The 16,999-nt window shown below is 37.8% G+C and overlaps 2 protein-coding genes across 12 annotated transcripts in view; both read right to left on the bottom strand.

Annotated features, from left to right (window-relative positions):
• Positions 1–3,712, bottom strand: part of tead3b (TEA domain family member 3 b) — a 29,622-nt gene extending 25,910 nt beyond the window's left edge. For 5 of the 8 annotated variants that reach the window (XM_071493727.1, XM_071493730.1, XM_071493729.1 and 2 more), the window contains exons 1-2: positions 2,309–2,481; positions 1,848–1,973 (exon numbers count right to left, since the gene is read on the bottom strand). The gene's annotated coding sequence lies outside the window, so the exon portion shown is untranslated. Of the gene's footprint in view, positions 1–1,847; positions 1,974–2,308; positions 2,492–3,665 lie in introns of those variants that run through there. The other 3 variants (XM_071493728.1, XM_071493734.1, XM_071493735.1) reach the window with 3 other exon arrangements.
• A 517-nt stretch (positions 3,713–4,229) lies between these two features.
• tulp1a (TUB like protein 1a) lies at positions 4,230–16,141 on the bottom strand. 4 transcript variants are annotated; one of them, XM_071493724.1, is made up of 15 exons: positions 16,097–16,141; positions 15,925–15,996; positions 15,407–15,455; positions 12,572–12,704; positions 12,315–12,431; positions 11,986–12,117; positions 8,841–8,960; positions 8,444–8,614; positions 8,281–8,363; positions 7,961–8,125; positions 7,588–7,700; positions 7,373–7,481; positions 7,143–7,241; positions 6,293–6,464; positions 4,230–5,433 (listed from the first exon to the last, which is right to left on the bottom strand). In XM_071493724.1, the coding sequence occupies exons 2-15, from the start codon at positions 15,969–15,971 to the stop codon at positions 5,300–5,302; spliced, it is 1,644 nt and encodes a 547-aa protein (XP_071349825.1). In that variant the 5' UTR covers positions 15,972–15,996; positions 16,097–16,141; the 3' UTR covers positions 4,230–5,299. The 4 variants fall into 4 exon arrangements, with proteins under 4 accessions (XP_071349825.1, XP_071349826.1, XP_071349824.1 ...); XM_071493725.1 differs by lacking the exon at positions 16,097–16,141 and having other exon boundaries at positions 8,841–8,957; positions 15,925–16,070; XM_071493723.1 differs by lacking the exon at positions 16,097–16,141 and having other exon boundaries at positions 15,925–16,067.
• Between the last annotated feature and the right edge of the window lie 858 nt (positions 16,142–16,999).

Below are 16,999 nucleotides of genomic sequence, written 5' to 3'. Positions count from 1 at the left end.
CTGCATAAAAACAATGAGGGGGAATCTGTCGGAGCAGCAGAATACTTAATCCTTTCCAGATTTACCCATCAGCATCGAAATCTATTATTAGGCATCTTGGCGTGTCTCATTTACCAAGGACACATTGTTTGGTTGTGCTGGTTGGTCGTTTCACTTCAGAACATCATTTCCACATGTTAATATAAAGTAAGAAGCACTCACACTGTAAATTTCACCTCTCAACCGTCTGCCAATATGACTAACTGCCATAAGATATTTGATCATCCTCTTTATCAGAGCTGCCTGAAAAGGCTTCGAAGAGCTCACCAAAGAAGCCTGTCGTCTTTAAATTTACAGCCATGTGGATTAAAGGAAGAGCAGTAAAAACTCCTCCCCTGCTGTAGAGCTTTGTTTCCCTACAAACTCGGTGAGAATATTTAAAAATCTATGTAGAGGAAAGAATGCTGCTGCAGTAAAAACAGACAGTGACAAACCGACAGCAAAGTTAACAGGTTATTCTGCTTACTGTCACTAACCTGACAGACTGCATTCTGTTGTTTAGTCAAACCTGTTGACTGGCAGCGATTTAACTCAGCAGTTCATGTGACTGTACAGACTAAGAATGAAGGAGGTGCTAACATGTCGTCTTTTAATTCTCTAATCAGCTAAAGATGCAGCTCTGTCCACGAAATGTGTCGAATAAATAACTACGAGGTTCATCCGAGCCTGAACTCACAGCACAGACAGAGAGCAGGTGTAGACCTGAGGTGGCCCTCACACTGTTACACAATTAGCTCTCATACATATCCATGCATCTCAAATCCTCACCTATGAATTATGTACTTAGTGAGACTTTGCAGCGAATCATCGCATGCCCTGTTTGTTGGCACAAAAGAAAGACAGAACAAAAGAAAGATTCTATCTTAAAGATAGATACAGTCATTAAGTCATGAATATTCACTTAAATTTTAGGATATTATTTACTGATGAATTGCCAAGTTAAAGTTATTAGAATTTTTTTTAATTAGGTTATTATTTATCATGATTTCACTGTTCCCTTGTACCGTAGTTTCAAAGCGAGCTCTCATAGAAGCACAGCTCTTCCTATATTCATTTTGTTTTTCTGGCAGCTTTAAGTCTGTCACGGATTTCACAGGGGATCAGAACCTCATCAACACTGACCAAAGTAGGAAGGTTTTAAATTTTCTGATGTTGAGCTTTTTTCTAATCAGCTAATAAACGAATAAACGACAACAACTACTGCAAAACTACTGGCATCAGTAGCTGTGATCAAAGAGAAATATGATTTTAGTGTGCACAAGTGCAGTTCCAGGTTCTGGCTGTGTTCTATATTCCTCATTAGTTTGTATAATGGCAAATCTGCTGGTATTCTATGGTCTGAACTTTTGTCACTATATACTGTTGTACACTAGTGTGTGTGTGTGTATGAATAAAGTCTGTTTTTTTGGAAAAGAAGTTTTATCTAAAACTGCAATGCAAGTAATGTTAAAATTAGGATTTTTTTTTCAATTTTTTTTTATTCGTCTTGATAAACACTCTTTAAAGATGTCCACCCATGTCTGCCTTTAAAAGAAAAATAATGGTAGTTGACCATTTACTTATTCATTTTAATCTCATGGTCACCGGACAAAAACTTAAGAGAAAGTGCCTGCAGCCATCAGTTTCCGTTTAAACAGAGATTATTTCATAACTTTTTTTTTTTTCCTTTTTTTTTTTTTTTTCCAATGGAAATTTTATTTATATATTTATTTATTTTTTGTTTTGAAAAAGTAAACTGCTTTTGGTTTGGATGACTACTGGCGGCCAAACAGGAGATCTATGCTGACAAATCTCAGAGCTTGTCTTACCTTTGGGATGCCGAGATCCACACCAGGCTGAAGCTGTGTATTCCTCCAAATCGCTTTGTCTCTCTCTATATAACTGTTGGATTCCTCTGGAGGAACAAGGCTGGAAGCGTTGGATCCGGATACGAACTGTGCGGGACAGAAAACAAACATATTGGCCCACTCCTCTGCTGTCAGAAGAATTGTTTTTTCTTTTCTTTTTCTGTAATAGTGTGTGTCAATGAGCGGGCTACCGGTGGAAATAAAATTGTACAGAGCCTGTCAAAGATATCCCTCACAGTGGGAAAGTCAAACACAATAGACTTTGAATCTGCAAATGTTTTCTTCCCTCCCAACGCAGGGAGCTCCGCGGAAAAATGTAAAAAATGACAATGATCTGAAAACTTCACCGAGACAAGCGGCGTGAAAAAACTGCCCAGAAAACGGCTCTAAACAGAAAGAGGGAACATTTGTGCAGAACTTACCTTTTTTTTTAATTTATTTTGGCAGTCACCTTCCTCTCCTCAATGGAAGCAGCCGCTCAATTTAGTAACTTTGTTAAAATTTGGCGCCTTGTTGTTTTACCTAATATTTCTCAGAGGTTTGACAGTATAAGTGGAATGTTAAGTATGACTTTGGTATGAAATCAACGCACTACACTGGAAAACGAAGGGGGAGGGAAAAAAAAAAAAGACTTTCAAGGAGGAGCCACTGGTGCGCGTCAATCAACAGGCTTGGGGGGCAGTGACTTCACTGCAGGCTCCGCCCCCTAAAAAAAGAGTCTGTGGCAGCATACATGCACCAATATATTAGATTTACAAAGAGACAAAATAGGCCACTGCTAATAGTGCAGTGTTAAAATACTGATACTTTACTTGTGTGTTTTATTTTACTTCTAGAGTTTTACTGGAGTTTTCATTTGGTAAGCAAAGTGAAGTATTTCAAGAGAATGGCACACGTTTTTAAAATGGCATTGCAGAGATGATTATATACAGTATAGGGAAAGTTGTTTTTTTTCTTCATTTGAATTAATACAGTGTCTAGTCACGCTGTATCTACTGCAAATTTACAAAACAGAAAGCGAAAATAAAACAGTTCCAATAAGATGGCATGGGATAAAATAATCCATATGAAATAAATGGGATGTAAATCTAACATTAACATCCATATCTGTGTTCTCTCTCCTCTAATCCTCCACCCAGGGACTTGCCCTAACTAAAACAAAACATCAAACACAGATATTCAATCAGCAATTAGCATAGACGGCCAAACCTACAAGATCACATGTTGTTGATGTTGATGTTAGCTTCTTCCTTTCTCTTCCAAAACTATAGCAACCTTCTTCTTCTTTTTTTCTCTCCTAATTTTTGCGTTACAAAACAATATATAAAATATCTATTTCTATATTTGTTCTATCAAGGGCATTACTCCATTTTTAATAATGCAACGTGTGTAATTTAGATTGTATGAGATGATGCCCTCTCTGTTCAAACCCATAAAACTTTATTTTTAATTCCCAAATTTTACAAACGTCCTAAATTGTTAACCTATTTTAATTCTTAGGTGATTTATTGTGTACATGTCTGTCAAGTAAACTTGTACCCTGAAAACATCTCCACTCAGCAACAGCTCCTTCTGTTGGTCAAGAGCATGGTTGCAACATTTTACAGTATGTATTTATCCAGCAGAGACACAAAAGCAGAGCTACTGTATAGACACAAAATGTGTGAAAATGACTAACAATACTTGCATTAACATTTAGGAATGACAACAGAAATCTTGGCAGTTGTTGAACTGGGAGTCGTGCTAACAGAAAAAGACAATGGGGGAAGAAGAGCTCACCTTACAGCATCTGTCCAGAAGAGCTGCCAGCTTCAGGCTTCATTTAATCTGCGAGTTTGGACAACTGCCTGAGCAGGTTCAGGCAGAATACACACCTCTCACTTGGTCTCAAGGCCCTCGGCTCAAACAGGTTTTTCTTCCTGAGTGAAGCTTCTCTCAACATGTGAGGTAACTGTTGGAGAAAAGCGTGGGTGTCTCTCAAAACTTGCAACTGGTAGAAATCTTTCTGACTATCTGCCAGCTGCCTGTTCATAGCAGATGATAATGTCAAAAACATATAACTAAATCCACAGTGAGGAACTTTAAAGAGGGACTGGGGAAGGCTTGCTATCTGTCTGCAAAATCCATGCATTTCATTTTCTGAAGGTTATTCTTTTTGGCTTTTGTCTTTATAGTGATAGCTGATATACATACGAGAGGTGGGTGAAGATTAACAAATGTCCGGCTGGAATAAGTGGTTATTTGGTATCCATCTTAACCACGTGGACACCAATATCCATTCATTTCTATTATGATACTGTAATATTTAAGGAGAGGTTGACAGAATTGCATTTATACAATAAATGCTGATTTAAAGGTAATTTAATTCACATGCTTTTTTTAAAATAACATCATTACAGTAAGCCTAGAATTGCAACAAAGGCAGTGTTCAGAAAAATAAATGAATTTTACAAAATACTGGAACCAAAAAAAAAACAAAAACAAAAACACATAAATACAAAAACTACAGAAGCTCAAATCAGAGCAAATCATCAGAGATGGACATAGAAATCTCCAGAGTCACTGTCTAAATTTGACTAAATATTTTGTTTAAACTAGATACCACAGTTAACACTAGGTACCAAGAACTACAGAGACTCCTACTCCAAAGTGTTACACTTCTACACATATTACTTCAACAATACCTGATACCTGGGAATTATGTTTCCAAGTCACTAAAATATGGACAGTTTGTTGTGGAAGACCACTGACATGACATTTAATAAGCTTTAAATGAATGTAATTTTATTTGTTTTAATGCTGTCAGTGTAACAGAGTGTCACTTTTTGCCTGAAAGAAACTAGATGATGATTCAATTTGTCTGATTAAATTCTTCGGTGTGTTTACATTTCAAAGTAACATCTGACACAAGACAGTGGTGACCTATTGGTATGGTAAATACAACAATCCAATACAATACTGCACAACAGAGCCAAAACAAAACACATATGAACATCTTTTAATGATGTTAATAAAATTCAAACACCTTCATCATCGAGGTGTACCATCATCCCCTCAAAAAAGCCGTAACTCTCCAGTCACTTGGGTCCTTTAAAGTGGTATAAGTCTTCACAGAAATTCAGATGTTTCCACTGAATTACAGAGACAAAAACCCGGACTCTGCAGTGCCATGCCATGCAAGATCAGATGATAATATGAGACCGACTTTGTTTCTTACTCCTGGAGGGAATCACACGCCCATAAATGCAACAGCGCAGCACCAGGCATTGCCACATTCAATGAACCTTCAGTCCTTATCGGTGCCTTTCGCAGGAAGTGTTAAAGGCGAGTCCAGAGACACGGGTTGGTCTGTTGTAAGTCTAGGCGTGTTGCATGCTGGTTTCAGTGTGCGTAGGCGACTGGGGATCTTTCTGTTATTCACAGGCAATTTTGCCATCGAAGCTGGAGAGTGCAATGGCAAAGGCCTGCACAGCACACAGCGGGTAGTTGAAGTCCAGTGTGAAAATGTCATCTGCTATCCGTCCAAACTGCATCACAATGTAGTCCACTGGAAAAGGCAAGGAAATGTTAAGACAGACAGATAGATACCCCTGGTGTACTGTATATATATATATATATATATATATATATATATATATATATATATATATATATATATATATACATATATATATATATGTATAACATAGCGGGCCTCATCATTCAGACATGTCCTAGGTCCTTCTCTCCTGTTATGCAGACATGACAGGACATTCACAGAAAGACCCAAGTGCTCCTGCGATATTTGGCAGCTGGTTTAAGAGAGAGAATAGTGGTGATCTGAAAAGTTTAATGATATGAATATGAAAAGGAATTTTCTGTTCTCAGCAATGGATTGTAAAACTTTGAAGCCTAAATTACTGAACATCATGGGCATGAGGGATTCTCACCACCTCCTCTTTTCTAGTGACTCTCCTAATGAATTTTCTCATCAGTTTCATGATGTATTAGATCAGGAATTCAGCTGCTTATTTTATAATGTCTGACAGTGTAAAAGCAAGCTGTAGAATGACAAGATATAATGTTGGCATTGCACACCACGAGGGGAAAATGATTTTTATAAACTGATGTCAGATAAATCTCCCCAACTACATAAAATTAGCTCATTCGCATCATTTTATTTTTTATTTTAGTTATTTTATATTATTTGAACAAAGAAAACACAGCTTATTTTGAGATATTTATTAAAGTGACTCTCATGTTCTTTCTTATCTTGTGCTGTTGCATTAATTTTACAGCCTTTAATTCAGACTCGTATCATGTTTAAGTAGAAATGTTACTACTAGACCTGACCTAGAAAGACCACTGTTGTGATTTGTTGTGAACATGTAAAAAGGGATGTGGTTAGGTGGACAGACAGTACTCACAGTCTTTGTTATGGACTATCTGGAAGTTCTTGATGGAGGCCTGGGTGACCCTGCCGTTGAAGTTGAGCACATGAGACGCTGTTTCTTCGTTCCACACTGGCGTCTTGTTGTGAAGCTCGATCAGATTTTCCATCCTTCTATTCTGGTGTCTTATCAACAAGCCGTCACATTCCTGTGAAGGCATTGGCCAAACACAAGTCGGGGAACACCAACAAAGAGTAATATGACTTTATTTATTGGTCTTGTGTTGCTCTCATGATAAACAGAAAACACTCCATAAATCAAGCTGTGGGCAGTATGTGGACATTTGTTGACACTTTGAATAGCAAAGGGATTCTGGGATGCCTGATTTTGCGAATGAGTCATCTGATGGTCTCACACACATGAATCAACAAGTTAAAATATCCTGAGTTGCAGGTGGCTGTGCGATAATCCCAATAACATACACTTAAGAAAAAAAAAAAAAAGAGTTTGATCTTTTCTTTCAGTTTCACTTTACTCCATTGTATTCTTCTCTGGGCTAACTATACAGTGCGACCAAGGCGGGGCTTGTCATTTCATTTTTGATTGACAGGTATATCTGATAAGATGAGGAAGATGTTCTCTATGTTTGTGTGTGTATTTATTAAGGATATGTATACTTGTATACATACTGTACGTAAGAAACCCTTTACATACAGTAAACTGACCCTGTTGCTCCTGGTCTGGTCTATTATTTCACACATTTACTTTGCAGACAATATGTTCTACTAAAGGTAATTTAAATAAAATAATACGATGCAAGCAAAATAAAACAATCAAACAAAAATAAGAAAATAAAACAACCACAGAAAAAAAACTGTTATCTTACATTTTTTGGTCGGAGTGGTACTCGCTCGTTGTCCTTGTTCATTCCTGGAACGATGACCGTCATCCTTCTGGGTCCTTTCATTCCTAGGACATTTGTTTCCTGATGCCAAAAATAAGTAAAATCAGAATTTTCATATTTTTACTCTTCTGTTTTTAAAATCAAATGTAGCCTAGAACAGTGTTCATGAAATGCATAGTAGATCATTAGCAGTGAGCTGTAAAATGACTTACATAGATGATGCCTGCTAACTCCTGCCGTGCGTTGGACATGTCTGGAAGAGCTCTGTCTGGATTCAGAGCGTTGTCAAAAACTGTGAACTTAGTCCCCATTAAATTTGACCTGGGCAATGAATAAAAGAACTATTTGAATTAAACACTCACAGCAAACAAATGAGAGCAATAGAGCTGATATAGCTGCATGAATGATTTTCTGAAGTTCAGTGTACCTCAGCTTTCCAACAAAATTATCTCCACCTCTTGATAAATCCGTGGCATCAATGGAGATGAGGTAATTTGAAGTTGTGCTTTTCTTTCTTTTCCTACCAGCCAACAAGAATGTCTACAGAGCAAAAAAGACAAGGAAAAGCAGTACTTAGAGCAATCTAGAGTAAAAGCAATCTTATCTACACAAACCTGAACTAAATCATATATTTCAATTAATGGAACTACTGACAGGAGTGCTGTTGTGTCTTGTTTAATGGTTTAGTCTTTGTTTTAGTGTAAATCTGGCTATTTGTTGATACATGAAAACTACTTATTTACATTACTATTAAAATTATAAACTAAAATGTCAAACCCCAATAAAGATGAATCTCTGACCTTTTTTTCATTGTCTAGATGAAGGTAATACAGAGGGTAGAGGCTCTTATCCATCCCTCTCTGGTCTCGGGTCACTCTGCATTTGATGGTCACGCCCTGCGGAGCCGGATCCATCACAAACTTCTCCAAGTTGTCAAACTCAATCTCAGGTGATGGAGATCTCTCCTGATCAAGAAGCATAAATAGGTACAGTCTGATTAAAACTACTAATGTTTCCTGCATGGTGCATTTACAATAACATTAAATGTTTGCCTGCTTGTTTGACTAAAGTGACTGAATTGTTTTATTTTGTGGGTGAATTGTGGGATTATGGCCCTAACCTTCTTCTTCTTCCCTTTGCCCTTTTTCTTCTTTGATTTTTCCTCTTTTTCAGAGTCAGAATCATCACTCTCTTCTGCCTTTCCTGAAATACACAGCAGATTTGTTATATACTTGTCAGTGAAACCGACAAATAACTGAGAAATAAGTTACTTGTAAACTTGCCTTTCTTCTTTGTCTTCTTGTCTTTGTCTTTGTCTTTGTCTTTGTCTTTGTCTTTGTCTTTGTCTTTGTCTCCTGATGCTTGGAACATGGACGTAGAGCCAGCAGTGGATTTCTTCTTTGATTTGGTCGACTTCGTCTCCTCTTCACTGTCGTCGCTGTCTGATTTGGCAGCTGCTCAAGCAACAGGAGTAAAGATTTTAAAGTACACTTCATAAATTTGTATGAACTCTAACTAAGATACTTGCGTTGTGGTCAAAAAAATGTCTACATTTGATCATTTCAGCTTCATGCTGTACTGTAAAGTCAGCTAGGATGCATGGTCTCATTTGCAGTGAATGTGCTTAAAAGGGCAAACCATAAAGTTTAGAGGTGTGACAGTTTATGACAATGTAATCACCTTTCTTCTTGCTTTTTGATTCCTTTTCTCCATTTATCTGGAACATTGAAGCAGGCTCCTTCTTCTTCTCCTTCTCCTTTGACTTGGACTTTTTTTCTTTACCATCAGAATCTTTGTCTTCTGAGAAATGAGAAACAAGAGCAATTTGGAAAATGTTATCTATCCCCGAATGTGATCCCAAACTGGAGAATCATGTGAGCAAATATAATCTTTTTTTTCCAAAGGCAAATAATGTAAATCTCCCTTCTTTGGTCTCTTAGACAGTGAGGAAAGTGTGGAGTGAGACTGAAACAGCTGTAAATAAACTGTAATCAATCAGCAAGCAAAGATTTGAAACCATGAGAGATTGTAAAGAGCGGAACTAATTTTTAGCATGCTGATCCTGATTTTGTGTGTGCTCAGTTTGCAATTTGCTCTCACTGTTTCTTCCAGCTGTTTTGTCAGATTCTGAGCACTGACAGGGATTTAGGCTTCACCAGGACTCGCCCATATCTGGCTGTTAGGTTAGGGTCATATCTTTTACAGTTAAAGTGTTCGAGGAAAAAGCTACTGAAGCACACTGGGAAGTGGTCTTTATGCCAAATTCCTCACTCAGATCCAGTGGCACAAGTCTTGTGTCCTCAAAACCTCGATTACACTCACATTACTCTCAACACTTGCTCTTAAAACATGTTCCATGATATTAAATCTGTCCCAACATGCTCTCACATCTCGACCTGCTGACTGATTACTGCTCACAGCTGTTTGTGCTGCCTGTATAGTTTTGGCATTAATGAACTTGAAGGATTGAAAGCATACGATTAAATGTCTGCTAAGGTATGTACTGTAGCATGTACTAGCTCCTCTAAATAGATTTAGTCACTGGTAAGTATTGCTTTGACTGGTTGGGTTAAATATAAACCAGTCCTCGTGTGTGCCATTCCTTCTGCAAACCCTTTATAATCTAAAAACATAGCGTGGCTAAAGGTTTAAAACACTTTGTTTCTATGTGGCAATGACAGTCTTTAAACAGTATATAAGAAGGACTGCAAAAGACGGATGACCGCCTGGGTTGGTAACTTGTGTTTACAGCATGTTGCCCCCAACATGGACATACAGTATTATCACCTTTTAAGTTAATATTTTTGAACTTGTTAGCAAAAACTGCAGCCTATTTACACATCAAGCAGTTATCACTGATTTGTAGTTGTGTTTCTGTCCACCTGATGAATCTGCACTCACTCTCCTTCAATCTCTGTTTTGGTCTCCACCTACTCCTGAGGGAAACATTATACGAATATGAGGGAAAATACCTCTTTAGCTGCTAAACGCTCTGCCATCTGGTGATCTGATGGAAACTGCAGAGTTGGACGATAATTTTCTGTGGGCTTATCACTATGAATGGCCCCTTTCATGTACAAGTGAAAGTTTTAATGTGATCCATTGTTAATTTTAAAATATTGATTATATCAGCTTTAAAGACTTAACTCTTTCATGATGGTGGTTCTGGTGTAGCACTGCAATATAAAATACTTTGCACTGCTGTCAACAGTAATGGGTGATGTCCAAATCCAACAAGAAAATCTTATTGCATAATTTACAATTCTATACCTGATTTGCATTGAAGTAAGAAAAAAAAAGAGAATTCACAACATATAAACTCTGACATGTTTCTGATATAGTACATCATGGAAATCTGCTCACTGTAGTTATAAAAATGCACTGCCATAACTCAGAGCATTAAGTAGGCTCCCGATATGTTACTGTTGTTGGGTCCAGGGGATCCAGGGCTTGAGCCACCAGTCCAGCAATCAGCAGCCAACTGGCCCTTCCACCTGAGCCACAGCCCCGTCCAAAGTTGGCTACTGATACAACTTGATCTATTTCCATGGTAACCTCAGAGCACCTGGCTTTCCCTAACTTCACAGGAGGAGCAGGGAGCCACAAACACAAGTTCATGCAGGTATTTCTGAAATGATTGATCAAAGGTGGAGGAAGGTTAAGTTCAGGTCAGAGGTAAGAGTTCTGGAGATGTTTCAACACATTGGGCAACATAATACAGTTTTTCAATAGGAGAGATACATAGCTTAATTTCAAGTGTCCGCCTACATCTCAAGCTCAGTTTGATTTAGTCAAAGAAAGAATCAAAAGAATCAATCAAAAGCTGTAACTATGCACACTGTAAAGGTTGTGGGAAGTGGGTGTGTCAGAATATTTCCAGAGAAATAATTAGTGACATTCGAGCTAACAAGTTATTGCTTAGACACACTTGCTTAGTATTAATTCGTAAATACTGAAGACATCAAAATTTTGGCCTGAGAATGACACAAGGTGAAAAGTTGAAAGTGAAGTTGAAGGTGAAGGGATCACCAAAGTGAGAATGAATCATCCAGAGAGGGACATGCATGTCTGAAGCAAATTTCACTGTGATCCACACAATGGTTGTTGAATCTCATGACGATGTTATAGGAAGTCAGGGGATCACCAGAGTCAGTAGTTGTTGAGATATTACAGTCTGGACCAAAGTGGTGGAGCAACACACCAACAGACCAACACAGTCATAGTGTCACACTATGACAATGGCTGGAATGGTAAAGTCTAAAAAAATGCAGAACCTAAGAAACATCAGTCTTTGTACCAAAACCTTCAGTTGTTAAAATCTAGTGACAGTAAAGTGGAGGACACCAGCCTGAAAACTTCAGGCACGTGAAAATCTCAATTCAGTTTTCAAGCTGAACAATCAGGTTTCTGGTGTCACTGTTTATTTCTTTGCTACTGGCTAATGAGTTAGCAAACTTGTTGGCTAACTGGTGTTTTCTACCCAGTGTTATGCTAACTCAGAATTTCTTCTGCTGTTTGGAAAAATAAACAGCTACAGAGGAATAAACAGTCCTGGGTGGATAACTTCCATTTTAAGTGTTAAGTAGAATTAAAAAGAAAATTGTCATTGTTTTAATCCCATTTTCCATAGTAATTTCTTAAGAGCAAGTTACTCACTTAACTGTTGTGTTTTTTGCCTCTGCTACCAAGTCAGTGTTTCCACTTCCTCACCATTACATAATAAAATTAAGTAATCCTCTTAACAACATTAGTCTGGTCTTATAACTGTTGTTTTGAGCACACTGCTAACACCTTCAGAAAACGTTTTTTCTTCTTCTTGCCATACCTTTAGATTTAGATTTCTTCTCTTTGCCAGAACTTGCAGATGGAGAGCTGTCCTTTGTTGTCTTTTTCTTAGTTTTCTTCTTTGGGGTGTCCTCATCATCTTCATCATCATCGTCATCATCTGTGCCTGAACCTAAAAAGATGGCAAATATTTTTATCAAACTAATTCTGGTCTTTCCAGGAATGATTGCCAAATTAAATCCGAGTTTATCCGTATGATTTATATGTATGTATTAGGATATTAATAAAGTCCTTATACAGCCCAGCTTCAACTCAACACTGAAAACTGCTCCTATATTTCCTTTCACAGAAAAGCCATGAATGACTTACCTTTCTTCTTTTTGGGAGCACTTTTGGCTTTCTTTTTTGGTTCCTTCTCTTTTCCTTTTTCCTTTTCTGGTTCGTCCTTATCTTTTTCTGGTTTCTTTTTCTTCACCTTCTTTCCGTCTATAATGTTGATACGGAAACAGCAATGTAAGCAACATGGTTAGATTATATTAATAGAAAAACAGTCAAAATAACACAGTTTGTTATCTGAGTTCTTCACAGGAAGTGCTTAAAATATCACAGCCTTCTAGGTTTCTCACTCTGGGCGGCTGGGCTGTCCTCTTCTGAAGCATCTTCACTTTTCTTGGTCTTTGTTTTTTTGGGCTTAGCTTCAGTTCCATTCAGCTTGGCTTCTGCTGTGCCATTGGCCTCTTCTTTCTTCTTTTTTGGCTTCTTTGAATTTTCTTTAAAGATACAAATAAAACTGATTAAAGATCAGACTTATGGAAGAAAGAGAGAGGAAGAAAGGAAAGATGACAAATTAAATTTTGGAAAAAAAAAATCTTGGAGGACTAACTAAAACTAGTAACATTTAAAGATATTAATTAATGACAATAATAACTCACCATTACACAGTCAGATGTGAAGGGAGTTGAGGGTAAGAAGGGAAAAAAGGTTAACCAGAATTATATTGTTACTTTTTCTACAGCCATTTATAATGTGGTTCCATCATAAAATAGAATCTATTGAGTGAGAAAGACAATCATACTGTAATAGAAAATGCAGTAATTTATACGTGTATCTGATATCAGCTGTATTTACTACAAATAAACTCACTTAAGATCTCATGTTTACTTACAGCAGGTCGATTAAGTAATAGGGCATGAGGTAATTACAGTGATATTGTGCATGTCACACTTACTTACTAGAGGTGAATAATCTAGTACTATTTCTGATAATACAGTTTTGTAACACACAAAGTAAAAAAAAAAAACAAGTTCTGTAACAATTTTATGTAACTTGCTCAGGCCACCTGTTGAGTACTAAGAAATTTAAAATAGATAGATCACGGTTGCAGAAATTCACAAACACTTTACATCACACATACACTACATTACTCAGTGACTAAACAACAAAGAAGCCTGCTGAACTTCCTGAGGGAAATATAAGCCAGGAGAGTAAAGTAAAGAGTAAAGAGTAAAGTAAGTTTGTTGTCAGTTGTTCTTGATTTAAAATATACTGTATTTTGTGGATATTTTGCCTACATGTAATTCATGCTTTCATCGGGGTTGTCTAGACACAAGCTTAAGGTAAAGTGTGAGGGGGGCTCAAACCCCTGACCCTTAACCCTTTGACACAATACCCATCCTGTAATGCATTCCTCTGTGATGATGTTTGAATAATATAATTTCCACATAAACTAGTCAAGTATATATGTAATTATGACCCAAATGGAACTCCCCTCACTATGTGAGGGGGTCTGAAGACTAAAGCAAGGAACAAAGTGACAGGAATAATGTGTCACTGTCCCAAGTCACAGAGAACAAGGTCAGTGTGATTGCGGCCAGCGGAGACAGTAAAGGTAATCCTATTACATGTAGATCCCGCATCGATGGAGGTCTATTTGTGTCCACAGACAATCCACAACTCAGAGTAATGGCAGAAGAGTTGACATTTGTCAGACTGTAATCAGTTGTTGTATAAAAGTCCTGAAGGCCATTATACTTAATTGGTCAACAATTGTAATAATGCTTCACCTTACAGTAAAGGACAGTCTTTTTGTTGAATTATACCTCTGTGACAACAACAATTAAAAGATATATAAGCAAACTTTTGTCTGTGCTGACACACAGCAAGTCACTGACAAGATTTAGATTCAATGAACCCATTCATGAAAATAAGATCCAAGAATCAACTTCACTAAAAAGAACAAAGATTTTTAACCTAGTGTCTGCATCACTTATGGGAGATTTGATTGACTATTATGCTAAAAATAAGTTGATTAATTGTTTCCTTAAAGATGGAAACAGCAGACAATGCTGCTGCAGACGTCACCACATCGTAAGTGGTTTGGGTGGCTGGATTACCAACCTTCAATCCCTTCCTGCATGTTTTTGTAGATGCATTGCTCAGCAGGTGAGCTCCATAAACTTGGACATCGTCAACTGTTAAAGTCAGTGCTAGATATGAAGACAAGGCATACTGTAGCTGCATAACAGGATGATATCCAGTTTTTAAGTTATGTATGAATATTGTCTCAATTGGATAACCATAATGGAACACTTCCTATGCTGGCATTTGTACCAGTTACCTCACATGTGGGTCAAAGATTATTTTTTACATAATCATTCTTCCAAATGTCTTTGATTTAAAATTAAATAATCAAAGTATTCTACATCACCAACACAAATTTGATGTGAAAAAAAACCCAATTTTGTGTTTATGAATGCACGGCACCACAACTCTAAACTCTGCATCGGCAGTCGACCTGCCAATATTGTTGTATGACAACAGCAATATTATTTAAGTTAATTTCTAGAGAATTATTAAATTACCTTCTGTTTCCCTCATGTCTCACCCTAAAAGTATCATTGCATGTCATTACTAGGCAGCTGAGTGAACACTGCGAAGTAATCTCATTTGAAAGTCAATTAAACCATCCACAAAACCACAGCCCCACCCTTTTACCTTCTCTGCAGACATGGCGAGGCCTTGACTTCAGCACCCCAATGCTTCTTTTAAAAGGTTAGAAAATAAAAAAGCAGGCCTCTCAGCGGAGATAATGAAAGAGTGAGAAAGCCCTGTACTCACTGCGTCTCCATCAGCAGAAAGTTGTTAATAGGATTTATGTGTAAAGCCATCTGCTCTGTAGAAACACGTCAACGGGAGAAACCAACAAAGGCTCAGGAGGAGGGAGAGGACTTGTTTATCACATGTGTTCACTTTCCAGACACCTAAAACGCACTGTGAGTTTTTATGTCCAGGATATTTATTCCAGCTGTAGCACAGCTGTTATAAGATGTTTGTTCTTATTTCCTTCCCTCACACCTATTGCCCTTTATAGGTCAGACTGGAGAAGCATCTGTGGCTGCAGTATAACGTCTAGGTGTCTACTGAGGGAATGAGATTGCACATTTCCTAAAACTCAGATTTACCTGAACCTGCTGCTGCAGGACCGAAGCATAATCTTCATCCGCCTGAATCCTGAGGCAAAAATAAAGAGAAGCACATGTTATTACCTAGATGTAACAATATTACAATAATAGTAGTTACTATTTATTACAATTATAGAATGCTTAAAGGTCAATTTCCCAAAGCCTTGTCAATCAATACATAGTGCCCATATTTTGGCAACTAGCAGCAGCCTTGACTGTAGCCAGAGAGCTTGGTGTCATTTCTACATTCACAGGTCATACAGGTTATGGGAAATGGGCCTAAGCAGGTCTGCCTGACAGCAACAAGTAAAGCTTTCCCTTGCTACTTATTGGTTAAGAACCACTTGGCTAGTACCAGCGGAAAGTGGGTGTGGTAAAGCAGGAATAATCATTCAGAAAATGACAAGGCCTCAGGTAGGACCAATGGAAAGCACGAGGACAGCTTACACATATGAAAAATGCTCACATCACTATACATTTGCAATTATCTGTATTGTTGCGTGTTAATGCTGACATACCTCTCCTGTGTCCAGGCCTCTTTCACGGTGTGATTGTGGAGAGGCATCCAGATTTTGGTCTAAATGAACAACCTTGAGAAAGAGAGTGTACTGACTGAAGGCTATCCAAAACATTTAAACCTGTATGTAAAGGTACATCATAATGAAAACGTGCATTAACACAGTCTCTCACCAGACAGTGGTTTTACCAGGCAGCACTGTAAGTGACTCCATCCAGTGTGTGAATGCCCATATGTCTTCATACATATCCTGCAGACCACAGAGGGGTCACATGACCCAAATTCTAAGAGGATTTTTAACAAAGCAACAGGTCCCCCCACCGACTACCACAAGTCGACTACCACCCTTCAAGTGGGATTACTTCTAATTAGCCACTCGCCATCTGTGAGCATTTCTAAGGTTTTCATAGAAAAGCTGCAGAGATTTCCACAAAAAAGGAATATGGCTTGGGTGTAAATTTACTTCACAGGAAAGTAAAACAGATTCAGGTCAAACAAAAATGTGTAGTTTCATTTCAGGTGTGTATAACTTGACCAGGATACAAATTTAAACTTAACAGGAGCTTAAAGATAAGAGAGAGCGGTTTATGAGCTGAGGGTCTTTTGTGTGACTTATAGACAAGCTGGGAAAACCCAGGTATAAGGTAAGAAAAGTGAAAAAGAAAGGTTCTCCTCACTTTAATAGGTAGAAGTAAGGTGCCTTTAATATAGTCTCCTTTTGCTCCAAATGAACAGATCTTTGGCCCGTGATTGACCTAACACTCCCACTGTTTCACAGTGAATGATGCTGAAAGCATGTTAACCTCCCTGAATCAAAAGAGTTTGAAGAAATACTGTAATGTCAATATAGTGTGGAAAAACATAGTGTGTGTTCCTCAATCAACCACCAGATGCTGCTGTTCCCCAAGAGACAAAAATGCAATGCAAGAAGCAGCTGTGAGACACCAGGGGGCAGATGGAGATAGTGTGATTAACTTTACTCATACATATTTTTAAAATGACTGACTAGGCCTCAGTAGCAATGCATTAAATGTATAATTATCCATCGGAAAGGTGGTTTTCTATAACCTCAAAGC

Source organism: Trachinotus anak, unplaced genomic scaffold (genome assembly GCF_046630095.1).
Source record: "Trachinotus anak isolate AG129_WGS33_773 ecotype Australia unplaced genomic scaffold, CSIRO_AGI_Tana_v1 ptg000013l, whole genome shotgun sequence".
NCBI classification, from domain to species: Eukaryota; Metazoa; Chordata; class Actinopteri; order Carangiformes; family Carangidae; genus Trachinotus; species Trachinotus anak.
Note: the sequence above shows the minus strand (reverse complement) of the source record. Positions and strands in the feature narration are given on the sequence as shown.